The sequence below is a fragment of the Paroedura picta genome, chromosome 13 (assembly GCF_049243985.1).
Source record: "Paroedura picta isolate Pp20150507F chromosome 13, Ppicta_v3.0, whole genome shotgun sequence".
NCBI classification, from domain to species: Eukaryota; Metazoa; Chordata; class Lepidosauria; order Squamata; family Gekkonidae; genus Paroedura; species Paroedura picta.
The window spans coordinates 36,437,491-36,464,606 of NC_135381.1; the positions used below are offsets into that span (position 1 = coordinate 36,437,491).

Sequence of the window (27,116 nt, forward strand, 5' to 3'; positions counted from 1 at the left end):
GCCAAAGAATGTTCAAACTACCGCACCATTGCACTCATTTCTCATGCTAGCAAAGTTATGCTCAAAATCCTACAAGCTAGGCTCCAGCAATATGTGGACCGAGAACTTCCAGAAGTACAGGCAGGATTTCGAAGAGGTAGAGGAACTAGAGATCAAATTGCCAACATACGCTGGATCATGGAAAAAGCTAGGGAGTTCCAGAAGAACATCTACTTCTGCTTCATTGACTATGCTAAAGCCTTTGATTGTGTGGAGCACAACAAATTGTGGCAAGTTCTTAAAGAGATGGGAATACCAGAGCATCTTATTTGTCTCTTGAGAAATTTATATGCAGGTCAAGAAGCAACAGTGAGAACTGAACATGGAATCACGGATTGGTTCAAAATTGAGAAAGGAGTTCGGCAAGGCTGTATACTGTCGCCTTGCCTATTTAACTTGTATGCGGAGCACATCATGAGAAAGGCGGGATTAGAGGAGTCACAAATTGGGATCAAGATTGCAGGGAGAAATATCAACAACCTCAGATATGCAGATGATACCACTCTAATGGCTGAAAGTGAAGAGGAACTAAAGAGCCTGTTGATGCGGGTGAAGGAGGAGAGTGCAAAAGTTGGCTTGAAACTCAACATCAAGAAAACAAAGATCATGGCAGCCGGCCCTCTCAATTCCTGGCAAATAGATGGGGAAGAAATGGAGATAGTGACAGATTTTATTTTCCTCGGCTCCAAGATCACTGCAGATGGGGACTGCAGCAAAGAAATTAAAAGACGCTTGCTCCTAGGGAGGAAAGCTATGGCAAATCTAGACAGCATCCTAAAAAGCAGAGACATCACCCTACCAACAAAAGTGCGTTTAGTCAAGGCTATGGTATTCCCAGTTGCAATGTATGGCTGCGAAAGTTGGACCATAAGGAAGGCCGAGCGTCAAAGAATTGAGGCTTTTGAACTCTGGTGCTGGAGAAGACTCTTGCGAGTCCCTTGGACTGCAAGGCGAACAAACCGGTCAGTCCTAGAGGAGATCAGCCCTGACTGCTCTTTAGAAGGCCAGATCCTGAAGATGAAACTCAAATACTTTGGCCACCTCATGAGAAGGAAAGACTCCCTGGAGAAGAGCCTAATGCTGGGAGTGATCGAGGGCAAAAGAAGAAGGGGACGACAGAGAATGAGGTGGATGGATGGAGTCACTGAAGCAGTAGGTGCAAACTTAAAAGGACTCCAGGGAATGGTAGAGGACAGGAAGGCCTGGAGGATCATTGTCCATGGGGTCGCGATGGGTCGGACACGACTTCGCACATAACAACAACAAAATGCTTTCCGGCACAAAAAATAAAATCTGGTAATTCAGTGGGGCTACGTTGTTATGATGAGCATCTTTCACATTCTATTGAGATCAAAAGCAAAATATCCCACTGACTTACAAAAACCGGAATTTCACATTTTTATCAAAAAAATATATATTTATTTTTATAGAGCATCCTTCCAATACAGCTCAGGATGGAAAAACATCATAAAAACAATATAAATAATAAATTAAGTCAAAAATGCCACCTAATAATGAATGAATGAATGAATGAATGAATGAATGAATGAATGAATGAATGTTTTATTTATATCCTGCCCTTCCAGTGCTTAGAGCAGGTTCAGCCTTAAAAACATATATGGAGTTCAAACATTAAAACATTCAAAGTTTCCCCAGTCATGCCCTGGATTAAGTCCCAAATGGACAAGGTTTGGCAGGAGCAGATCTTCTATCTCCTCTCCTTCCTGGTGGAACAGCTCAACCTTGCAGGCCCTGTGAAATTGATTTAGGACCCACAGGGCCCTAATCTCTCCTGTGAGCTCATTCCACCAGGCTGGGGCCAGGGCAAAAAGGCCCTGGTCAAGGCCAACTTTACTTCTTTCATGCCGGGGCCCCTGAGCAGATGTTGTGATGATCTTAGCACCCCTGGGGATTAGAAGGGAAAAGATGGTCCCGCAAGTATGCCGGTCCTGGATCCTTAAGGCCTTTAAAGAAGAAGAAGAAGAGTTGGTTCTTATACGTCACTTTTCCCTACCCGAAGGAGGCTCAAAGCAGCTTACAGTCGCCTTCCCATTCCTCTCTCCACCACAGACACCCTGTGGAGTGGGTGGGGCTGAGGGAGCCCTAATATTCCTGTTTGCTCAGAACAGCTTTCTCAGTGCCGTGGCGAGCCCAAGGTCACCCAGCTGGCTGCATGTGGGGGAGTGCAGAATCGAACCCGACTTGCCAGATTAGAAGTCTGCACTCCTAACCACTACACCAAACTGGCTCACCAAACTGGGACGGTTTTTATATTTAAGGACCAACTTCAACTTATTAAGAAATCTCTTGACAGAGTATAAGATCATACAATAGCTAAACATAGCTTGTGGCGCTTCAGACGCGTCCCTTGAAAAAGCTGTAGGCGAAATGCGTTGGGACTTGTGTGAAATAAGAATAAAAGAATTACTGAAACTGAACAGAGAGTCCAATTTGGATATTTTTTATTGCCATATTGGTTTCCCAGTGTGTCTGTATTATTCTATATTTGTCTCTTCACTGGGAACCCCCCCCCCCCAGTTCATTATTTTTACTTCCAGGTTACTGACATCCCATCCCGCCTCTCATCCTGGCCTCTCAACCTGAGACACTGGTGTTCCAAAGGAAAAGACCTGCATGCTCTCTGTTTTCATTATTCCTGCTACTTTTCACTTTTTTCTGTTTTTAAAAACTGATTTTATATGTTGGTTGTTTTTAAGAGTAATGTAAGAACTCATCTTCGCAGCAGTACTGCTCAGATTATACCATGTTTGCTTATATGGGATAGTCTAACATTGATCATTGTATTTAGGGTATTATAATTAGTTAGTTCAAAATTCGTAATAGAATGGTCTGTTTTAAATGAATCTGGACAGCTATGTTCATCTACCTTTTCTATTTTCTATTGTTATCTTTTAAGATGTTTTAATTCCTGGTTTTAATGGATGTTTCTGTATCATCTTATGCTGGTCTATGACCGTAATAAAACTAACTAACTAACTAACTAACTAACTAACTAACCAACGAACGAACGAACGAACGAACGAACGAACGAACGAACGGTATTATAATACTGAGCAGGTTGTTAGCTGCTTCATAGATTTTTTTGGTTGAAAAGCGCAGGATATGAATATGAGAAAGAAACAATCCAATCTGGATTTGATCAGAGTAAGAATAACAGTGGCAAATCATGCTTGTCTAAGAAAGGCCAGAGTGATACAGAACTCACATCGCCGCCCCAAATGGCAAGAAAACAAGCCCCAGGCCCATCCGCCTGTCTGTTTATCATCTCACATGTGTGTGTGGCTAGCCTGATCTTGTCAGATCTTGGAACCTAAACAGGATTTGGCCAAAGGTGGGCAATGGACAGCCATTCCACCTTTGAATGTCTCTTGCCATAAAAACCACACAGCAATCTTTTTTTTTTACAGTTTTTCTTTTACAGTTTTTTACAATTGAGAACCCCCTAAAACATTCTTTAGGCTTGGAGAAATCCCAAAAGTGGCGTGATGATGCAGAAGATGGTTGGGAAGCATAGCTGCGTATATGCCCATCTGAGGCCCCTCCCCTTCTCACCCCCTCCAGGTCTATCAGTGACCATTTTGGGAGGAGGGTCATATCACCTGATAAATGGTTAACAAATTTTAAAAAATGTATCAAAAACTAATTAGCTCCTATCCATTTGGGACCCCCCCCCCACAGCTTCCAGGGTTATCAAGAAACCCCAGGGTTTCACAAAACCCTGGTTGAGAAAGCCTGCCCTGCAGAGTCTTTACAAGTCAGCTCTAACTTAATGGCACTTTCTACCACCATCATATAAAGAAAGCCTGGGAAAAATGGTTAATCCCTCAGTGCAAATATTCTACTTCCCACCCTCCTCCATACCATGCAGAAGAGCAACTCAGAGTTTTGGCTTTGAGGCCTCTGTACGTACTGTTAGTGAGCAGATGGTTCTGCTGCAGAGGGCTGAGGGGATGAGCACTTCCCAGACTGGGTTGCCCCGAAAGTGATGCATGGCTAACTCCGTGATGGGATCCTGTGGTGATGGGAGACTGGAGCTTCTCTTTATCCCATGAGGATTCACTTCCACCTGAAAAACAGCATGATCAAGAGGTTTTCAAAGATTCTTGGAAGACGAGAGGCAGCCAGTTTTTCCCTCTTATTCACGTAGGATGGCGAGAATTCTTCTCCTGTCATGATGGACTGGAAGTTAAGAAGAGGAGGACTGTAGAGATTTGTTTATCATAGAATCATAGAATCACAGAATCATAGAGTTGGAAGGGGCCATACAGGCCATCTAGTCCAACCCCCTGCTCAACGCAGGATCAGCCCTAAGCATCCTAAAGCATCCAAGAAAAGTGTGTATCCAACCTTTGCTTGAAGACTGCCAGTGAGGGGGAGATCACCACCTCCTTAGGCAGCCTATTCCACTGCTGAACTAATTTTGTCTCTTTTGTTTAATTTTGTCTCTGCTCTTTGCTGTTGGGCACACGCAGGCTGGACCAGGGTCTCTGTGTAATCATAAGAAAGACAGGGTTTCTGCAAATAGCTGATCTAGAGAAACCTTCCTGGGTGAAGATTAAGCTATGTCTTGCCCTCTGATTACAATGGGATGTGAACATAACCAAAATCTTCTGCAAACTTTCATGTCCGCTGATATGTATATTGCGAAGTCTGCTTTCCTGGGCTGAAAATAAAATAAAAGGATAGCCTGCTCGAGAAGGCTACCAAGCTTCAGAGTGAGCTAGCACACAGAGAGAAGCAAGCCTTGTGTCTGTCATTACTTCAGAGGACCAGCTACCAAAATTTTAGCTTGGGTAAACCATCACCCACTTGACAGTCACAGAAAGCCCTGCGAAGTTTCTGCCTGATCAGGATCTTGCTGTGATAAAAACGATTCGGCATGCCAGGGCTGTATGTCTGTCATTTCATCACACAAGCACAGAATTGAGTATTTATACAACTCCTAGGAACCTGATTTAAATAAAAAGAACAGGAAGTACACAAGCGTCTAGTCCATGATCATGCAAAGATGGTCTTAAAACTATGCTATCTATCAGGAAACTTCAGAATAAGTCTGGGTCCAGCAGTCAGGAAGAATACTTTCATTGCCCTGGGCAGGTTGTTGCTTTTTCATATGACAGAACAATTGCATACCCAAGGTTATAATTTATGAATGTCAGAGAATACAACTTTGGGGGGCACAATTTCAACTACCATGGCACTGAAAGATGCTTGGCTTTTGTAAAGATAGCCAATGTGGTGTAATGATTAGTGTGTTGACTTGTGACCTAGAACAGGGGTAGTCAACCTGCGGTCCTCCAGATGTTCATGGACTACAATTCCCATGAGCCTCTGCCAGCCTCTTCGGGTAGGGAATTGTAGTCCATGAACATCACCACAGGTTGACTACCCCTGACCTAGAAGACTTTGGTACAAATTCCCCACCACCATAAAGTTCTCTGGGGGACCTTGAGCCCATCACACTGTTTTAGTCTAAACTACTTAGCAGGTCGTTGTGAAGATAAAATGGGCAAGAAAGCCCCTCTGTATGTCCCTCTGAGCTTTTCCAAGGAGGGGCAGCATAAAAAACATACTAGACAGTTAAAATGTAGCCAAGACACTGTCTGGATACCCAGATGCACATCTTGATCTAGACAGTACCACCACCACCTTGACTTGACCAAAGAACAAGAACCAGCTCCTGGCTAAAGCACTGCCCTATAAAGTTTTGATTTTTGCATTCTTGTTAAATTTTTTTAAGTGCTTGTCACTAAAATCAGTGGTCCCCGACCCCCGGTCCGGGGACCGGTACCGGGCCACAGATCATCGGTACCGGGTCATGGCTCTTCCTTGTCCTCCTCCCCAGCTGCTGCCTCGGGGGCTACCCTGCCACTCTGCCACCGGCTCACCTTTGGTGCTTTCATAGAATCATAGAATCGTAGAGTTGGAAGGGACTAAACAGGCCATCTAGTCCAACCCCCTGCTCAACGCAGGATCAGCCCAAAGCATCCTAAAGCAGTGGCCACCATGGCTGGGGCTCCTCCTCAGCGTGGCACTGTGCAGCTGCTGCTGGCAGCACCCCCCAGTGGGCGGTGGGAAGTCAGGGGCACCGTCGGGAAAGCAAGCGGAGCAGGGGCTCAGGCAGCGGCAGCGACGTTCCTTGGCAAAAGACTACCCCCCCTCCCTTGGGCTTCAGTAAAATTGTCAAGTGTTGACCGGTCCCCGGCGATAAAAAGGTTGGGGACCACTGACTAAAATGATCATTCACCAGGTTTTAGCACCTTCTCCAAGATCTCTAGAAGTTAAAGCCCAATTGCTTCTTTAACAGACATACCTGTAAACCCACATGCATGAACAGTAAAGCTCTAGGCCAGGGGTAGTCAAACTGCGGCCCTCCAGATGTCCATGGGCTACAATTCCCAGGAGCCCCTGCCAGCTGGCAGGGGCTCCTGGGAATTGTAGTCCATGGACATCTGGAGGGCCGCAGTTTGACTACCCCTGCTCTAGGCAATCATTTTGCAGGTTAGTAAGACTCATTTTAAACTAATGATAACAGATTGCAGGATGTTTTTATCCTTAAATATCTTTAACGTGACACCTTCCCTCCCGGCTTTTAGGGCAGGGCAAAGCAGACTCCTGCAGAATGAAGTAATAAAGTACAAAATACAGGAAGAAGAATACAAACCCATTTGTTTTGAACTGGGAGGAAGGTAAGAGGGAAGTAAAAGAGGGAGGTTTGAGAATTAAGTTGTTTCAAACATGCTCCTTTGACATCTTGCAGGTTCCTGTACCAAATTAAGTTTGTTTTGCATGACAAGGCCTCATTTCTCAATTTAGGCAGGCAGGGCGGTCCTAAGCAAAGTTAGGCTCTCCTATGTCTACTGACTTCAATATTTTGTTTGGGATTTCAGTCAATAGGGCCACTGCAGCCATCCTTTTGTGTCACATGCATTCCCTATCAGCCCTTCCCTTGTTCTGTTTTCTTGTTGAAACTGACAACGGACTATAACAAACAAGAAGAAGAAGAAGAAGAAGAAGAAGAAGAAGAAGAAGAAGAAGAAGAAGAGTTGGTTCTTATATGCCGCTTTTCCCTACCCGAAGGAGGCTCAAAGCGGCTTACAGTCGCCTTCCCATTCCTCTCCCCACAACAGACACCCTGTGGGGTGGGTGAGGCTGAGAGAGCCCTTATATCACTGCCCGGTCAGAACAATTTTATCAGTGCCGTGGCGAGCCCAATGTCACCCAGCTGGTTGCATGTGGAGGAGTGCAGAATCGAACCCGGCATGCCAGATTAGAAGTCCACACTCCTAACCACTACACCAAACTGGGGGGAGGAACGAATGAGTCAACACCCTGTAATATGAACTATGGAATTTATCTTATTCAGCGTCTCCAGAGCAGTCGTGGAAGAAGAATAAAATTTTAAAAATGGTCGTAAGTATTATGTCACTTCCAGGACAGCTCACGAGCAATGTCATGCCTTTCTCAGAAATGGAAAAACGTGATAAAACCGAGAAGTGATGCCAGGCCTCTCTAGGAATTACAGAAGACTCTGGTTTTACAGTTGTTGTCTGGGTTTTCCTGGAAATGACATCACACCATCAGCCACTGCCCCATGCCGCCACCACACTGATCTTACCCAGCTGGCCTCTCTTTTCTGTATATTAGCTCCCTAGCCATAAATATTAGGTATAGGCTAAAATATTCAAAGTGGTTCTTTCCTTTCCTGTTACCCCTTTAATAAATTTATTCGGCTAGAGTTTGCACTGGTAAGGGGGCGTGGGGAAGCCTATCTGGATTATTGACACTGCCAGGAATTCATTAACTTGATTTCCAATTATAATCGGTAATACTTGGTTGACATGTAAGGGACAGTGGCAGGAGGGGGAAATGTATCTTAATTGAAGCTGAATGTAACAGCACAGAAACACTCAACATTCTTTATGATGAGCACTTGGCTAATAAAAGTGATTAATGCTATCAAACAGAAAAAATTTGAAAGATCAATGATTGAGGGGGGGAAAGGGAAATGCTTTATCATTTTAATACTACAGCTAAGCTATGAATTACCTTTACTATTACAGATTTGCAATTTGCAAAAATGATGAGCAATGCATTGACAAAGAAAGATGCATTTATGTCGTGCTAAATTATGCCATATGTTCTAATATAATGTGGCATAATTACAGCAGCGTTCAATAGCACAGCTATATTTGTGCTGGTTGTGTCAGCATTTTCATCATAAATTTAACACAATGCACCTTGACTGTCCCAAATTCACAGTGACGGAAAACTGGGCAGACCGCCGGCTATGGCTGTGTATTCTGAGGGCTAAAGCAGAAATGATACTGGAAGAGACAACCTTTTTTTTTTAAATAGAAAAACAGGACCATGGAAGGCCCAGTCCAGGAAAAGGCAGGGGTTAACTTCCTCCCCTGCATGTGAAACTGATCCACCCCACCTCCAAGTGTGTTATTATCCAGAGAATGATAAAGAAGAGAGGTCAACCACAAAAGTATGCATATGTTTTAATAGGTGAAATTACATATCAGAAAGAAGGGTAAATCCTTCTGTCTCTCTGCTTGTGTGACTCGATTTCTTTTTTATTTAAAGGCTGGAAGGTGTATTCACTAATTCCCCAGTGTCGCAAATCCTTCAGTATACTCACAAATCTTTATGCCACCAATGCCGCACCAGGCTGGGCAAGGCTTCCAGCTTTTATAGATGGGCCTGCTGCAGCTCACCCCGGCTCCACTGCCACTTGTCCCTCTCTAGGGACATTGCCACCCCCAGGCCTAAAAGAGGTTCCAGCCTCTGTAGCCAGACCTACTGAGCCCCCCCCCCCCGCAGTTACTGCCAATGCTGCTCCCAGGCACAGCAAGGCTCTCAGGTAAGTTTTTGAATTGTTTGCACATGCACAGATAATGCTTTTGTTTTTTTTTGGGGGGTGGAGATTTATATCTCTCCAATTTAATTTTTTTTTTTAAATCTCAGATTATCTGCAAATCTGGGGCGTCCCTCAAAATTGCAGAGAAATCTGTTTGGCATCAGTGTGGCCCCAATCTGTTGATTTACATATCCGCAGATGGGGGCTAATCCTTACTATCAGGTGTATAGACTGCTTTCAATAAAGTTCATGCTAAAAATGCAACATGTGGATGTAACAAACAAGTGTTTGAAAACACACATAATGGCATTTTTTTCTGACAGTTGGGATTAGCTTCAAATCTCTGTTACGTTTATACACAGTGGCAAGCCTGGAGATGAAATGAAAAACACATTCATAAAGGCCCACCATCTTCAATGAAATCCTTTAAAAAAAAATTTCCCATTGTCATATTCTCCAGTCCCCTCCATTTTTCTAAATCAATCAGTCAGTCAAAAGTTTATTGCATGTGACCAGAAGCCATTACAATTTTCCATTCCAAACATTTATGATTACAACTAAATGAAAAGCTCTCTTCCTCCTCCTGTATTTTTCTGAAGAACCCAGTTCAATGCTATTTCTACGCACATTTTCTGCAGCTACCAGTTCTTTCCGATTGGTTTGCTAATTGTACCTTCCTGGTTATGCCTTAAGCCATGAGAAAAAAAAAGTGTGTATTTATTTTAGTAAATAAATAATCAACATAAGATTTCTTGCACTTAGTACTTAATTCTGGGTTATCCACTTATTGTATCAATTCAGGAGCCATCAGGGTTGCTTTGATCTGCAAATCGAGTCACTGACTCAACTGCCCCATAATCTTCCCGCCCTGATGAGTCAGGTGTCCCGAGAGGACAAATCACATGTCACTGTCTGATATAAAGCTTGCAAATCTGTTCAGTCCCTCAGTCTAGGCCGGCTCACTGGGAAGGCTGACACTCAGCCACAGAGCTTTGACCACCTCCTGGCTCAAGCCTGGCCACTAATGGACTGATTTCTAACAGACCAGGGCCAGCTGGTCACCCCAAAGCATTTTCCCACTTTCCCATCTGAGCCCCTGGAAGACTCCCTCCTCACTGGGAAAATGTAATGCAGAGGAGAAAGATGTCTGTTAGAAAAATCGAAGGTGTGCGTGATGAATGCGTTTTGCCATCTGGGCCGGCGATTTATCACCATGAGTAAAGCGGGTGAAGCTCCAATAGACAAACAAGATGATGATGAAGTTTTGTCACAACCCAGTCCCCTCCTCTGCCCACAAATACCCTTTATTTGCTCTGAGACAATCAGGCCACAGCTCAAGAAGAGTTTCTAACTGGTCAGCTTGTGTACATGTGACTCAGCACAGAAAACAGAGGGCTTGTTTTTTTCTGCCTTTGCAAATTTAATTTTGTAGTTGCCCTCTGGCTCTTTTCCTGCTCTAGTACCAGCGAGTGGCTGGAAGGAAGAGGAGGAGGGCAGAGAAAAACTGCGGTTTTGAATTTACTCTTCTCACTGTTTATTATTGTTCTATTGTTATTTATAGTTACCAGCTTACTCTGTATTGTTCCTGTTCCTCTATGTTTCACATGAACCACCCTGAGCCTCAGGGGAAGGTGGTATATAAATATAATAAATAAATCAAATAAATCAAATCCCCACTTAGTTCCCTCCGTTGGGTTGCCAGCCCTGGGTTGGGAAATACCTGGAGACTTTGGGGGTGGACCCTGAAGATAGTGGGGTATAATGCTATAGAGCAGTGGTCCCCAACCCCCGGGCTGCGGCTCCCTCCCCCCCCTACAGCGAGAAGCTCACCAGGCAACAAGCAAATCGGCCGCCGAAGAGGCCGATTAGCTTGTGACCCGGCAAGCTTCTTGCTGCGGGAGGGGGGGGAGGGAAGCATGGCTGCTGGCATGCTGGCGGCGCAAACGCTCATGCGTGGACCTGCTGCGCATGCGCATTTGCACCCGGCAGGGCTGCAAATGCGCACGTGTGGCAGTTTCGCGCATGCGTGGCAGGTTCACACATGCCCATATGCACGGGGCTACCACGCATGCGCGGGGCCCCGGGTCACCCTCTCCTGCCACCCCTTGGCAGCGGTCCGCAACACAAAAAAGGTTGAGTTCACCTTCCATGGTAGCCATTTTCTCCAGGTGACCTAATCTCTGTTGCATGGAGAGTTGGGTTGCAAGGCCCATCAGACTTCCTGGCGGGGGACGGGGGAAAGCTTACCAGGAGTTGGGAGGGAAGAAGCCTGAAAAAAAAAACCACTCTGGTTTTTGGGCCAAAACTCTATGGTAGAATTAGCTTCTTACCATAGAATTTTTCCCCAAACCAGAGTGTCGCTCCCTGATATCACCAATGTCCTCACCTCACTTGTGGGTGATGTAGAAATGTCACTTTTTTGTGTGTGCTTGGGGGGGGGGAGATTTTCCCCGGATTCCTTGAATACTTGAAGTGGAGGAGAGGGGCCAAACCAGGGGATCCCCAGGCTCCAACTGGTGCCTGGCTACCTGGCTACCCTAATGGAGAAAAATTATAACCCCAGGAAATCTCCAGCTACCACCTAGTAGCCGACAAGCCCATTCCCCCACCCTCCCCAAACCTAGACTTTTCCAGGTTCCAGCCCCAAATCTCCAGGACTTTTTCCAACTCAAAGTTGGCAATATTCTGAGGAGGAAGTCAATTTGTTTAAATATGTAAAGCACTCTCTTTTCAACCATGCAGTTTGCTTTCTGAAATAGTCTGACTCTTCATTTTATTCCACTGAGGTTGGATACTTGAAAGCATTTAGATATCTATAATATTTCGCTGCATAACATATACTCATGCTTCAAACAGAATGGTGTTGCCAGAATTTGTGTATCCATCTTTTTTTTTAATTTAAAAAAAGTTCAAGATGAGATCTGGATTGAAGCCAGAGACTTCAAACTGTTTTTAACATTGATGGCAGAAGTGTGTTCTTAAATGTTTTTAAGAATTTGTTCTGGGTAAGGATTTTACCGAGCAGATTGTACCAACATTATTTTGATCTTGGATGCTCGATCTGTAGGCGGGGACCCTTATTTACTGATTTCAATTCAGTTATAGGTGACTAATGGCTGAAGGCTGCTTGACATATAAAAATTAAGAAAAATAACGCAAGGGCAGGAAAGGCAAGAGCCAAAGAAGCCACAACTCCAGGGGACAGTTGGGGACCGCTTGCTATTACAATTGATCTCCGGGTGACAAAAAGCCAGTTTCCCGAGAGAAAATGGCTGCTTTGGAGCAGTGGACATTACGGCAGGGGTGGCCAAACTGTGGCAGGGATTTGCCGTGCTGGCAGGGGCTCATGGGAATTGTAGTCCACTGACATCTGGGAGAGGTGAAGCGGCTGAGCTGCCAACCAGCATGTCTTTAGCATGAATGTTGCTTCTGCCGTGAACTCACCGCAGGGCTTCTAGCAATGCAGTTTCTCTCTGCCTCAGTTCACTTCCCTTCTCTCTGCAGTATAAGGGATAATACTGGCCTGCCTTGCAGGGTTGCTGTCGCACGCGATCACGTGTGAGATGCTTTTCAGAATGCTCTGAGATGGAGCGCTATCGATGCTAAGCTGTAGGATCGCAAACTTTGTTATGCAGTTAACAATTGGTGATTGATCTTTGGGAACCAGTCTCAATGATGTTGAGCATTAAGAACTCCGGTGTCTTTTCGTGGCCACACTGTGGCTCTCCAGATGTCCATGGACTTCAATTCCCATGAGGACCTGCCATCATGTGCGTGCAGGAACTCGTGGGAATTGTACTCTGGGAATTGTACTCTGTGGACATCTGGAGAGCCACAGTTTGGGGGATTTTAAAAAGGTTTGCCTTACCTTCTAATAATGAGTGATAACTTGTCATTGTAAATAGGCTGAGAAATTGTAAACTGCTAACCAGGAAGTCCTCATAGTTGGCATTGGCAAACTCATCCCAAGCCACGGGGAGGGGGGGGAGGGAGATGCGGGCGCCGGTGCATGCCTCCCCTCTCCCCCCTGCAGCGCGGCGCTGGCTGCATCGGCCTTAAATGGCCAATTCGGACACCGCCACACACAACCCTGCTAGCAACCCTCTGAGAAGGGGAGGTCATTCCACAGAGCTCAGAGACCAGCTTTTGAGAAAGGTGTTTTTCTGCTTGAGACCTTGGAGTGCCACTTCCAGTCAGAGCAGACAATATTGAACAGCATGGACTAAACATCTAACTCAATTAAAACAGTTTCAAACATTCATAACAAGACAGGAACTCGGCTCCCCCCGCCCCCCACCCCTTTATAATATGGAGGAAGAACATTACTGAGTTTGGCCTTCAGGCAAAAAGCTCTGTAGCAACAGAGAGAGGGAGAAATTGTTATAAATGGACCAGGAGCAATAGGTAATTAATAGTAAAGATGCTTGTGTTTCTAAATCAGTGGGGAAAGTGGGCCTATTTGACACAGACAAGATGGATCTATTTCTACCACTGATGGAGGAGCAAAAAAAAAAAAAAAAAAAACACCCCGGTGCCTTTGAAAAACCACAACACATTTTCTATCATAATTAAGGCCGTTGAGGGTCCACATCATTTACTAAATAGTGGATGCAGTGTGTAAATTAAGATGATGATCCATGGCTGGATATATTCCAGATAATGTCCGTATGATAGATGCTAAACAAGAAGAGAAGGAACAGAAAGCCGGGGAACGAAGACGGAACGTATAACATTTCAATCAGAGGCGGAACCAATTCAGCTGAGCCGATTTCAGAATTTATAGAAAAAGAGACATTATGCGCAGCGGAAATATTATCTTTATAGAGGGAAATGAAGATATAATATCCTCTTAGGAGTATTATTTTATTAGCTGAATAATATCTTATAGCTGCACTAGATACACAGGGGAGCAGACAAAACAGTTGGGAGGTCCTAAGCCCAGGATAACCCTGTGAAGTGGATCCAAGCTGTGCCCCTGTCCTGGAGCAGCATAAAACTGCCTGAATTTTACAAGGCAGCTGGTTCTACAATGATCTATGGCTGTCAAGGTGCTTTTACAGACAACCACATAGGATGAGTACCTAAGTTGTGGAATTCACTGCAGGTCATTAGCAGGTGTGTGTGTGTGTGTGCACGTATATGAGCAGAACGAGGAAAAATGGGAAGGTAGTGTTGTTGTTGTTCTTAGGTGCGAAGTCGTGTCTGACCCATCGCGACCCCATGGACAATGATCCTCCAGGCCTTCCTGTTCTCTACCATTCCCCGGAGTCCATTTAAGTTTGCACCGACTGCTTCAGTGACTCCATCCAGCCACCCCATTCTCTGTCGTCCCCTTCTTCTTTTGCCCTCAATCGCTCCCAGCATTAGGCTCTTCTCCAGGGAGTCCTTCCTCCTCATGAGGTGGCCAAAGTATTTGAGTTTCATCTTCAGGATCTGGCCTTCTAAGGAGCAGTCCAGGCTGATCTCCTCTAGGGCTGACCAGTTTGTTTGCCTTGCAGTCCAAGGGACTCGCAAGAGTCTTCTCCAGCACCAGAGTTCAAAAGCTTCAATTCTTTGACGCTCGGCCTTCCTTATGGTCCAACTTTCGCAGCCATACATTGCAACTGGGAAGGTAGTATGAGATGAATATTCACTAAGGTTGTCACTGGCTGGGGATGAGGAGGTAGGGTTGACAAATCCAGGCTCCTGGGTATTTGGGGATGGTTCCTGGGGAGGACACAGACCTCAGTGGAGTCCGCTCTCCAAAGCATCCATTTTCTCCTGGGGATCTGGTCTCTGTAGTCTGGAGATAAGCTGTAATTATGGGAATCTCCCCTTATGGCTGGCATCCTTAACCCGCGCACATGCACACATACGCGATGACCTGCTGTAATCTTGTAATTGCACTTATATTGTAACAGGAATAGGGTTGCAGGACCATTCAAATGCCTTTTAAGTGAAGACGCCTAGAGAAAATGTGACATGGGCCAATAAGTGGGGCTGGAAGAAGCCAGAAAAGTTTGGATTTCAATTAGCTCTGAAGTGTATGAGCTGAAAGAAACTGTGATCTCATGACCTGGCTTCTTAAGCTGAGCATAAACAAAGCCCTGTGTTAATGGACTTAGTTTGTGCAACACATTTAAAAGAAATAAGAAGAAATTTCCAGCTTGACATAAGGGGTAGTTCTCACATGCATGCATTTGAGATGGGTTCACACATGCATGTTGTGCTTGGAAAGACCACTAGAGATCTAACATCACAAGAGAACTGTCATCGAGGGACTGTGTCTTCTATGGTTTCTCATTTGGGATGGAACTGTTGTTGGCAACCATTCAGTTGAGTCCAACTCTTGGCGATCCTATGGCATAGATGCCGCCATGATCCCCAATCCCATACCATCTCCCTCAATTCTGCAATGTTCTGCCCGGGGTCCATTCTGATTGTGCCCAACCACCATGTCCTCTGTTGGCCAAGATTCTTTTTTTCACAGACCAATCCTAGCATAATTGCTTTCTCCATTGAGTTGGTTTGCATGATACGGCCAAAATAAGTAAGACGGCGTTTTGTGACTTTGCCTGCCAGTGGTATATCACAGTGGTCCCCAACCTTTATTAGGCTGGGGACCGGCAGGGCATCGCAGATCGGGCCGCGCCCGTGAGCCGCACCCGGCTGCGCCCGCGGGCCGCACCCGCAGATCGGGCCGCACGGGCGCGGCCCGGCCCGGCCCTGATTCCCTCTCCCCGCCCTCCCGCAGTAAGTAGCTTCCCGGGCTGCAAGCTTGCGGCCTGGGAAGTTTTTTACTGCGGGGGGGGGGGGGGCGGGGAGAGGGAGCCGTGGCCCGGCGCCATGGCCTTTGCGGCCCGGCGCCGGGCCGCGGCCCGCAGGTTGGGGACCACTGGTATATCACACTTTGTGCGCTGTAGTATTTCCTTGTTTGTAACTTTTTCTGTCCATGAAACCCGCAGAAGCCTTCTCCAACACCAGAGTTCAAATGAATCGATTCTTCTCGTCTGATTTTTACATCACCCAACATGCACAGCCGTAAGTGGCTATTGGAAATATGATATAACTGACTAATCTACATTTGGTAGTCAGGCTTGTTCTTGCTTTCCCATGTTCGGTTCAAGCTCATAATTGTTAAGCAACCTACAGCAATTCAATGTTTTATTTCCATACTGCACCCACTCACATCAATTTGTGATCCAAGAAAAATGAATCCTTGAACGCATTCCATCTCTTCACCATCAACTCTTACTGTGACATGTCTGTTTTTTCCAGAGGTCATTATTTTTGTCTTTTAGTTTTTAAGAAAAAGCCGTACTTCTGACTTACTTCATTGACCTTTCTAATCAGCTGTCCTAGGCCTTCCTTGGCTTCTGACAGGGGGGTAGTGTCATCGGCATGCTGAAGATTATTTATATTCCTTCCTCTAATCTTTTTCAGAATGGGAAACAGAGGGTAGCAGTGGGGGAGGAGTTGTCCAGCCCTTTTCCACTCCCTTGTGGGATGTCGCAGGGGGCAATACTCTCTCCTACACTTTTCAACATCTATATGCACCCTCTTGTACAGCTGGTCTGAGGTTTTGGGCTGGGTTGTCATCGGTATGCAGATGACACCCAACTCTATCTCCTGATGGGAGGCTGGCCGGAACACCCCCCCCCCCTCAGAAACAATTGCCAGTTGTTTGGAAGAGGGTAGCAGTGGGGGCTTTTATTTATTTTCCTGGGCTCCAAGATCACTGCAGATGGGGACTGCAGCAAAGAAATTAAAAGACGCTTGCTCCTGGGGAGGAAAGCTATGGCAAATCTAGACAGCATCCTAAAAAGCAGAGACATCACCCTGCCAACAAAAGTGCGTTTAGTCAAGGCTATGGTCTTCCCAGTTGCAATGTATGGCTGCGAAAGTTGGACCATAAGGAAGGCCGAGCGCCAAAGAATTGAGGCTTTTGAACTCTGGTGCTGGAGAAGACTCTTGTGAGTCCCTTGGACTGCAAGGCGAACAAACCAGTCAGTCCTAGAGGAGATCAGCCCTGACTGCTCCTTAGAAGGCCAGATCCTGAAGATGAAACTCAAATACTTTCGCCACCTCATGAGAAGGAAGGACTCCCTGGAGAAGAGCTTAATGCTGGGAGCGATCGAGGGCAAAAGAAGAAGGGGACGACAGAGAATGAGGTGGCTGGATGGAGTCACTGAAGCAGTCGGTGCAAACTTAAATGGACTCCGGGGAATGATAGAGGACAGGGAGGCCTGGAGGATCATTGTCCATGGGGTCGCAATGTGTCGGACACGACTTTGCAACTAACAACAACAAAGCAGTGGGGGAAGAGGGATTTGTAGGATCTCTAGATCTCACTCAATGGTATTTCAAATTCAACTCCTTCCAGGGAAGGCAGCTTTGTCAAATGCAAATCCCTTTCCTGGGTTAAAGTGGATTTTTAGAAAGTTCTGAAAAAAAAACTAATCTAAATTCAATCCAGTGACAGCTTTTTCTTCTCTGCTTCTCAACTCCTTCTATCTATTTTTTAAACGGTGCGGTCTGTCTAAATGAAATTCACACTGTCCACTACATCGATCTGCCTCAGACATTTGATTTGTTGCTGTACATTTTAGAATAGCGCGCACGAGGGGTGGGGGGAGAATAGAAAATTGAATTCTACAGCAATGCCTGCAGTGACCGGGTCAGGTGAAAGCTTCAGGATGGGGATGTTATGGCAGTGGGGCTTAGGACCCTTAGTGAAAACGGAATTTCATTGCCCCTACTGCTTTCTCCCCCCACTCCCCCCATGACTAGAAGGCAAAGGAATATTTGCAATTACACTTAAATCAGCTTAATTCATGATGATGATGGCCATTTAGGTGGCGATCCATGGCCTAGAACATTGCCTAGAACATGGCCTGATCCATGATTCAGGAAGAAGAAGAAGAAGAAGAAGAAGAAGAAGAAGAAGAAGAAGAAGAAGAAGAAGAAGAAGAAGAAGAAGAAGACTTGGTTCTTATATGCCGCTTTTCTCTACCCGAAGGAGCCTCAAAGCGGCTTACAGTCGCCTTCCCTTTCCTCTGCCCACAACAGACACCCTGGCAGAAGCTGGCAGAGAGGGATCTATAAGACAGTGGAACCCCCTCTGTGTCAGTCCCAGTATCATGTTGGTAAGTTTCTTGAGCACGGTCACCACCTCTGTTGTGGGAAATTCTTGGAGATTTGAGGGTGAAGCTTGAGGAGGAGGAGGAGGAGACCCGTAGCCGTTTTCTAGTCTGGAAATGGATTGTAACACAGGGAGATCGCCAGGCCCCAACTGCCTGTTGGCAACTGTAAGTCTGAAGGACATTCAGAAACATAACAGAATTCTCCCCAATTATATCTGTTATAGAAGACAGATAGATGTGTCTGTATGTTAGTCAACAGTTACCGTGGCAGAGGACTTTCTTTTAGATCCGGATATAAAGCGATGATGATAATGTTGATGAAAATAATTTATGGCATTGATATGCTGCCCTTCCCTGATGGCTGAGGATGGTTCACGGGATTAAAATACACACAATACAATATAAAGAGAGCCTCTTGTGGCGCAGAGTGGTAAGGCAGCTGTCTGAAAGCTTTGCCCATGAGGCTGGGAGTTCGATCCCAGCAGCCGGCTCAAGGTTGACTCAGCCTTCCATCCTTCCGAGGTTGGTAAAATGAGTACCCAGCTTGCTGGGGAGTAAACGGTCATGACTGGGGAAGGCACTGGCAAACCACCCCATATTGAGTCTGCCATGAAAACACTGGAGGGCGTCACCCCAAGTGTCAGACATGACTCGGTGCTTGCACAGGGGATACCTTTACCTTTTTAAATACAATATAAAATCATCTGAAATGTCTAACCTAATTATTTTTCTACTAACAAAAAAGCCATTGTATCTAAAAATACAGCGGGTGCTAGCCCCCTGCCCTGCCCCGCCCCAGGCAGGCTAGCTGAGGCCTGGAAAGGCATTGGCAGGCTTTTTTGGGGGGCGGGAGAGTGCTAGTGGGGACCTTGTTCCTCCCTCCCACTCCAAAAAGGCTCGCCAAGTTCTCTCCAGGCCTCACTGGACCTGCCCGGAGGGTCCTTGTGGGGATGTGACAGCCGGGACAGACTACCTCATTGGTAGGCAATGCGTTCCAACTCCTCCCAGCACCCTCTTATCATTTTATTTATATGTTCAGGCTGATGGAGAGATTTCCAAAGGAAGGATACAATAAGAAATCAAGAGCAGATTCCCACAAACATGTAAATTATTGGAGTGGGGGGGGGGGGTTAGAGTTAGGCATTTTGAAAAGGTGGCGAGAAGACTAGAAATCTTTTGAACAAAGCAATTCCCCAAAGAAGCAGGTTTGCAATAATCTGAAATGATAAATGAACGGCTTACGAAAGGCATTTCAGCATTTCATGCACTGGTTTGCACAGCTGCGTTTAGGGTGTCCTGTACCGTGCCCTCGATGTAAGCTATAAAACTGGTTAAGTTAAAACATTAAAAAATGGAGAACTCCAGCGATGGCTTTACTGGTCTACTTCCAAAAAGTTATCAAGTGGTTCAGAGGATGTAATTACTGCTCAGCCCTGCCAGGGCTTTGAAATATGCCCATTAATTCAGCAATTCCCAGGCTGTCCATCAGTCAGTCATACTTAAAAAATATGTCTGTCACAACTTAGGTGTGGTAATCTGTTGATAATTGTACAATAAGAAGTCATTTTACAAAAAAGAAAAGGAGAATATCTTTTTCAAACTTTCTGAAGGCCTCTTGATTACCATGCAAGAGGGGTGCATGAAATGGACATCGCAGGCATTTCTGGAATACTAGAAACCTTTTACTAGAGTTCTAAAGCCTGAACCACAATGCTGCTATACTGCACAGCATGGCAGGGCATGGCACAGTTGCTTACCTTAGCTAAGGTGAGCAGATTTTAACATTGGTAAAGCAAGACGCCACTGACCGGGTGTGTGGGGGGTCTTGATTAAAAATTTGGTCTATATGGAGCAACAAAAATTTTCAAAGAACGCATAGAACGCAAAAATAGTATTCTAATATATTTTTTGTTAATTTCAAAATAAGTACAATTTGCCAGGTGCCCTTAGATGTCCCTCCAAAAGTGGGACAATCTGGTCACCTTAACCTTAGCCCTTAACTTGTACTGGACCCGATCCATGTTGGGAGCCCAAGACCAACTGGGCCTGCTGCTTGGCTTCTTCTAACAGAAAGGATCATTCCCACGCCCCCATTACTCCCTGCCTCCACTTCGTAAAAAAATTAAGAAACCTTTGTTGGTCTTAAAGGTGCCAATGGACTTGAATTTTGTCCCACTACTTCAGACCAACACAGCTATCCCCTTGAACAGGGGTAGTCAAACTGCGGCCCTCCAGATGTCCATGGACTACAATTCCCAGGAGCCCCTGCCAGCGAATGCTGGCAGGGGCTCCTGGGAATTGTAGTCCATGGACATCTGGAGGGCCGCAGTTTGACTACCCCTGCCCTTGAATCTAGATTCAGTACAAAGCAGCTTTATGCATACAACATTTCTTCCAAGCATTTTTCCCATTTAAATGTTTACGACCGCAGATAGATGATAAACAAGGCCTGAACACTTAAGATTTTATATCCCTACTGTCAAGCCTGGGGCAGCCACCAGGCTTACGGGTCATGCCCTGAGCTTGACACCCTTGGGCAACCTAATGGGAGTTTTGTATGGATCGTGGCCGGGCGCATATGCAGGAACAGTTTCCAAACTTCACTAAGCGTCTTGGCCGGGTAGAGCTCAGCAAGCAGCACCCCTGATGATCATTTATAAAAATATTGACAGCTTGCCTTCTCTTACCCATGCCCAGCAACACATTTTGAAATGTTTGGTCCTGCTTCTTGCGAGCAACGCCATCTGCCAGTGGTGGCATTTCGGAGCTGTTTACTCTGACTACCTCCAAGAAGTCATCTGCCACTATCTAATGCTGCCTGAATGAAGGGGATTAAGACTCCGATGCAACAGAGACTATTGATAATGTGGTATAATTGGGAAGAAATGAAGATAAATGAGGTTGAGGATGGAGAGGCAATTAGTTGAGCTGCCTGTACAGCTGTGTTCTCGGCCCAGCTCCCTTGGCCTTTCCTTTGGTGAGGTATGTGCAAATTAAACATAATGACAAATGCTTGTTTTCCCCCCCCCCCCCCAAGCTCTCCATTTTTGGGAAGAAAAAGTTGATGTTTGTTCTTGACGTTCCCTATAATAAAATTACTACTTTTCTGAGGAGCAATAGATCACGGGGCCTTTTGTGCAGTTCTGTTCACCTACCTGTTATCACAGACTATACACGCGGCAAGTGTAATTGCTGCAAAGGCATTATTCCAGTGACACGACTGATGCCAGCCTCTCTGCTCAAAAGGGCTAATTCCATCTACCCAGTATAGCAGTGAAAGTCCCTGTTTCTTTTGGTAGCCAATTCTGGTAACCACTGTCCTTTTGTTAGCCTTTAAGGCAGCCGTTGAGAACCCCCAGAAACATTCTTCGAGCTGTAAGAAACACCAGAAGTGGTGCCATCGTGCAGAATATGCCTGGGAAGCAGAGCTCTGTACATGCCTACCTGGGGCCCCTCCCCATCCCATCCCCTCCAGGCCCATCACTGGCCATTTTTTTGGGGGGGGGAGGGGTCAACACAACCATATATATTGTCATATCCTAACCACTGGTGGCTCTAATATTTTGAAAAAGCCGCTGTGGGCGGAGCGCTCTCCAGAACACCTCCAGATGTCCGTCATGCGCTGGCCAATCCGGGCCTGCCCAGCAAAACTGGGTGTGCCCGGATTGGACCGGCCCCTGGAGCGCCTTCCTCCAGAAGCTGGCCGTGAGGTGCTCAGCCAGGCCACACCCAGATGCTGCCTGGCCAACGAGGAGGGCGCTCCCAGAACAGGAGTTTCAGGAGACAGGCAGGGTGACGCACACGTTTATACCATAAAAAGCCTTGTCTCAAGGCCTTTCTGATAGAGCCAGACGCTGGGTGGGGCAGTTCTCAGCCAGAAAACCTGCAGCTGGGGCTAATCCTTGTCAGAGGAAGGAGCTGCAGCTGGACCCCGTCTACCCTGGCAGCTTGCTGATCTTTTGTCAGCTGTCAGGGTACATCGCCTCCTCCGACGCTACTATTCAGGGCTTGTTGGGGCCTTTACCAATGGTCTCGGAAGGTGCTCCTGGCAAGTCCTCTGGGCTTGTAGCTGCCTTATCTAATGGTTTAACACAGGGGTAGTCCAACTGCGGCCCTCCAGATGTCCATGGACTACAATTCCCATGAGCCCCTGCCAGCATTTGCTGGCAGGGGCTCATGGGAATTGTAGTCCATGGACATCTGGAGGGCCGCAGTTGGACTACCCCTGGTTTAACATGATAAGTCTGGGTCTCAGCCTGATTGGGCCCAGGCTGCTCATCCTTGGGGGAAACAGACAGGTCCAGTTCTGTGACTGACAGGTCGCCCAGCAGCTCCAGGAGATCCGCAGCCTCCGGAATGCCCCCTGGCACCGGACTGGTAGGTGGCGGGCATAATACCAGCCTTTCTCAACTTTTTAACCATCGAGAACCCAGGGACCCTCCCCTTCCCCAAGGCCAGCATTGGTCATTGGGGTGGGGTTCAGGTTGACATATCACCCGATAAATAATCACAAATGTTAAAAATCAATTCACACCCACCCATTCAAGAAACCCTTCAAGGCCTGTCAAAAAGCCCAGGATTTCATCAAACCCTTGTGGGTATAGCCCACTCTAACCTCTACCCAGCACTGGCTCTTCAACCAGTTGTAGGGAATGCTATTTCTCAACTACCATTTCCTAACCGGAAAAAAATTATAGTTTTTCCTTTATTTTAATTCAGTAGTGGGAAGTCAACCTCTGAGTAATGCAGAAGGTAGATTACAGCCATCCAGATGAATCACTTTTGCATACACCCCCCGCTTTTGACTATGATACATAGAAGGAAAAGCAATTAATACACTCATGTCTGAAATGAGAAAAATCCTTGCCCAGCAAGCACGCCACTTCCCTTTCATGCAGGGGGGAATCAGCTGTGAAACAGAGACCTTGTATGAGGAACTCCAAGGTTACCATCATATGCCAAACTGAATTGCAGTAAAACTGCTGGGATGCTCTAGGTCAGGGGTAGTCAAACTGCGGCCCTCCAGATGTCCATGGACTACAATTCCCAGGAGCCCCTGCCAGCGAATGCTGGCAGGGGCTCCTGGGAATTGTAGTCCATGGACATCTGGAGGGCCGCAGTTTGACTACCCCTGCTCTAGGTCCTTCCAATGCCACTGGGAGTCAATGCTACACTTCAGAAAAAGGACAAGCTTTCTGGGACTCTGGGTGTGCGACGGACTACTGAAAACCCCTTGCACTTAGAAAGCTAGTACTTCAGGGGCAAAGGGTTCTCCCTGACACACTAGATGTATACTATCAGGGAAATCTGGATGTGGAGGAGCATTCCAATGTGCAATCCCCCATTAAAAGCAGGAAAATCAAGAAAGCATGCCTTTCCAGATTGTGCTGTTGTAGAGGAATGTCGCACCCAGATGACATGATATGGTCGTCTGATGCATCAAACAGCTATATTAAGTACATTGCATCTATTTTTACAGAGGTGTCGTTGTTACACAAAGCAGCATAGGGCAGTATACACTGGGTATTTCAGGCAAGTGTTCCATTACATTATTGACCTAGCTGAGACTTGCTTAGCTTGAGGCACACAACTACACACATGTAAGGCACTGCACATATTATAAGACAGTGTGTCTTGAATAAAGGATTCCAGTAGAGTTATCTCTGGCATCATCACAGATATGGTTCTGCCACAGACTTTTCCCTGGGGGGGGGGGGCATCAAGGTTCCAGAACCAGCTCCAGTTCTAGATTAAGTACTCGATCAGCTGGTGTACAAGGATCACCAGGCCCAGGTCAAGTCAACAACTTGGGAGCAGGCTATGACCTTCCCCCTCCTAGGCTTAGAGAATCTGACCTCTGTGTTAAGCTTCCTGCTTCTGGCCTTTCTGATCTCTAGCAGGTGCATTTAGCACTTCAATCTCTCCTCCCCAGGACTTTGCTTCTTGCCTCCAGCTCACTGACACCAGCAACTACCTCGGCCTTAGACCCTGAATGTTGACCGCTTGCAGCTGGACCCTGCCAGATCCTGTATCACAGGGGTAGTCAAACTGCGGCCCTCCAGATGTCCATGGACTACAATTCCCAGGAGCCCCTGCCAGCGAATGCTGGCAGGGGCTCCTGGGAATTGTAGTCCATGGACATCTGGAGGGCCGCAGTTTGACTACCCCTGCTGTATCATATGCTTTGCGATGTCTACATAACTACAGTTTTCCCTTTGTGAGCCTACATCAGTGGTTTTCAACCTGGGGGTCACGGCCCCCAGGGGGGGTCGACTGACCGTTTCAGGGGAGTTGCTGAGGCTGGCACCAGCATGTTGGCAGTGGCCTCGGTGACCCAAAGGGGAAGGTTGAGAACCGCTGGTTAATCTGCTTCTGCAGCAGCAGCGGCAGCCTTGGGAACCCAAAAGGGGTTGTAGGGTTCTGTGTGTGCCGGCGATTGTGAAAATGAGGAACAAGTTAAGCCTGCATTTTGCTTCTGACTGCTTCCTCAGTGGACCCTACCAATTAAGACATAGATGGAAAAGTGGGACTAATGGTCCATTCCTGGCATAATTCCCCTCAGAATTCCACCAATAAGCCCTGGACCTGTTTGTACTGTTACACTGTTGTATTGTTACATTGTACTGTTACATTGTTATCTGGTTACAACTATTAGTTATTATTATAAGGTTATTCACATGTTTTTATAGACCGTTTTATGTATTGTTCCTTGTTCTTATGTAAACCGCCCTGAGCCTCTGGGGAGGGCGGTATATAAGTATGATAAATAAAATAAAAATAAAAATAAGGCAGAAGAGAAGTATGTCCCATTCAATGTTTGTTTGTTTATTATATTCATATACCGCCCTCCCCTGAGGCTCAGGGCGGTTTGCATAGAACTTAGGGAACAGGGAACAGTACAGATAACTTAATAGTTGAAAACAATAACAATAAGGTGATGACAATAAAACAGTATACTGGAACAGCAGAACAAAGGTGAGAACAGTAATTTAACTACAGTGTACTGAAGGCTTCCATGTACATGTGCAGAATCTGAGAAAAACTGTATTTCAATAAATGCAACGAATGGTTTAAAAATCTTTGCCTTATTTGTAATTACGCAGAACACTTAAAAGCATCCGGTTTTTCTTTTTTGTAATATGTGGAGGTGCAAATGTAATCTGTGTTGCAACAGAATAACTTTTTTTTGTAATAACCTACTTGGCTGGAACATAAATTCTTGACTGGACAGCTGGGAGAAGACAGCTTCGTATGTTCACCCCTAAGCATTCTGAATACAGCAAATGATTACTGCAAAGAACAAGGTTGTGGTCATATATCCAAAACTTTAGGTATAATAAATGTCAACCCAGGAACACGGCCAAGCCCGAGTTCTGGTGTGTCTGCATGGGAGAACGTGTCTTCTTATGCCCGTACAGATTCCCCTATCATCACATTTCGGAGTGTCTCGTTTTGTGGGTAATTCTACTAATGAGCCTCTTGTGGTGCAGGGTGGTAAGGCAGCCGACATGCTGTCTGAAGCTCGGACCATGAGGCTGGGAGTTCGATCCCAGCAGCCGGCTCAAGGTTGACTCAGCCTTCCATCCTTCCGAGGTTGGTAAAATGGGGGGTAATGAGTGGGGAAGGGAGTGGCAAACTACCCCATATTGAATCTGCCAAGAAAACGCTAGAGGGCGTCACCCCAAGGGTCAGACATGACTCGGTGCTTGCACAGGGGATACCTTTACCTTTATGATGTCATGATCAGTATTGGCATAGGATCCAGCAAACCCAGGTTCAAACCTCCATTTCACCAGGGTAAACTCACAGGGTGACTTTGAGCAAGGCACATAAGCTCAGCCTAAGCTCCTTCGCAGAGTTGTTGAGAGGACAAAATAGTTCAATGGAGAATAACGACGTAACCTATTTCGGGTCCCACACCAAGGATGAAATATTATCTACGCTGTCCAGTAACAGAGTGTATTCACACATCATGAACAAGCCTAAGTTTGTTAGTAGATAGAACAGCAAGCCAAAAGTTCTTTTCCCCTCCTTCTTGCACATGGAACAGAGCTATGGGTGGGAAAAAAATACACAGAGCAGTTAGTTGTGGTAGGTATTTCATTTGTTCATTAGCCCAGCTTGGAGTAGTGGTTAGGAGTGATTGTTAACAATCCTAGCAGCCGGCTCAACGTTGACTCTGCCTTCCATCCTTCCAAGGTCGGTAAAATGAGTACCCAGCTTGAGAGCCAGTTTGGTGTAGTGGTTAGGAGTGCGGACTTCTAATCTGGCATGCCGGGTTCGATTCTGCGCTCCCCCACATGCAACCAGCTGGGTGACCTTGGGCTCGCCACGGCACTGATAAAACTGTTCTGACCGGGCAGTGATATCAGGGCTCTCTCAGCCTCACCCACCTCACAGGGTGTCTGTTGTGGGGAGAGGAATGGGAAGGCGACTGTAAGCCGCTTTGAGCCTCCTTCGGGTAGGGAAAAGCGGCATATAAGAACCAACTCTTCTTCTTCTTCTTCTTCTTCTGCTGGGGGGTAAAACAGTAATGGGGAAGGGAATGGGGAAGGGAATGGCAAACCACCCCGTATTGAGTCTGCCAAGGAAACGCTAGAGGGCCTCACCCCAAGAGTCAGAAATGACCCGGTGCTTGCACAGGGGATACCTTTACCTTTACCTTTATACTAATGGGCGTTGCTAGGGTAAATGTGACCTTGATCCTATTTCCTTTCAGCTGCGCATCAACAGCCCATCCATTTTTTTAAAGAGTTAAGTCCACGAAACAAGCAAGATTAACTTTCACAAGGAAGTCCTTTTGCTTTAGATCTTGTGCCTGCCCTTTTTTCGGAAATAAGGTGATATTGGATTCTTTGTTCTATATAAGTCAGGATGCTGGACTTATTACCAGGGGACCAGTGTGAACTGCTCTGAGCGTTTTGAAAGAAGAGCAAGTGGTACATCTTTTTTTTTTTTAAACACAATCCCAAAAAACCTGCAGGAGACTCAGAAGAGAGTTTAATTCCACTTAAAAAGAAGTTGTTGAAACAGCATATCCTTGAAGGTGACTTGAAAATAAGTGCTCT

The 27,116-nt window shown here is 46.2% G+C and overlaps 1 protein-coding gene across 3 annotated transcripts in view; it reads right to left on the minus strand.

The window, feature by feature from the left end:
- DACH2 (dachshund family transcription factor 2) overlaps positions 1 to 27,116 on the minus strand; it is a 355,035-nt gene that overhangs the window by 88,812 nt on the left and 239,107 nt on the right. For all 3 annotated transcript variants that reach the window (XM_077307556.1, XM_077307558.1, XM_077307557.1), the window contains one exon: positions 3,971 to 4,126. In XM_077307556.1, coding sequence (XP_077163671.1) covers positions 3,971 to 4,126 — 156 coding nt within the window. The remainder of the gene's footprint in view (positions 1 to 3,970; positions 4,127 to 27,116) is intronic.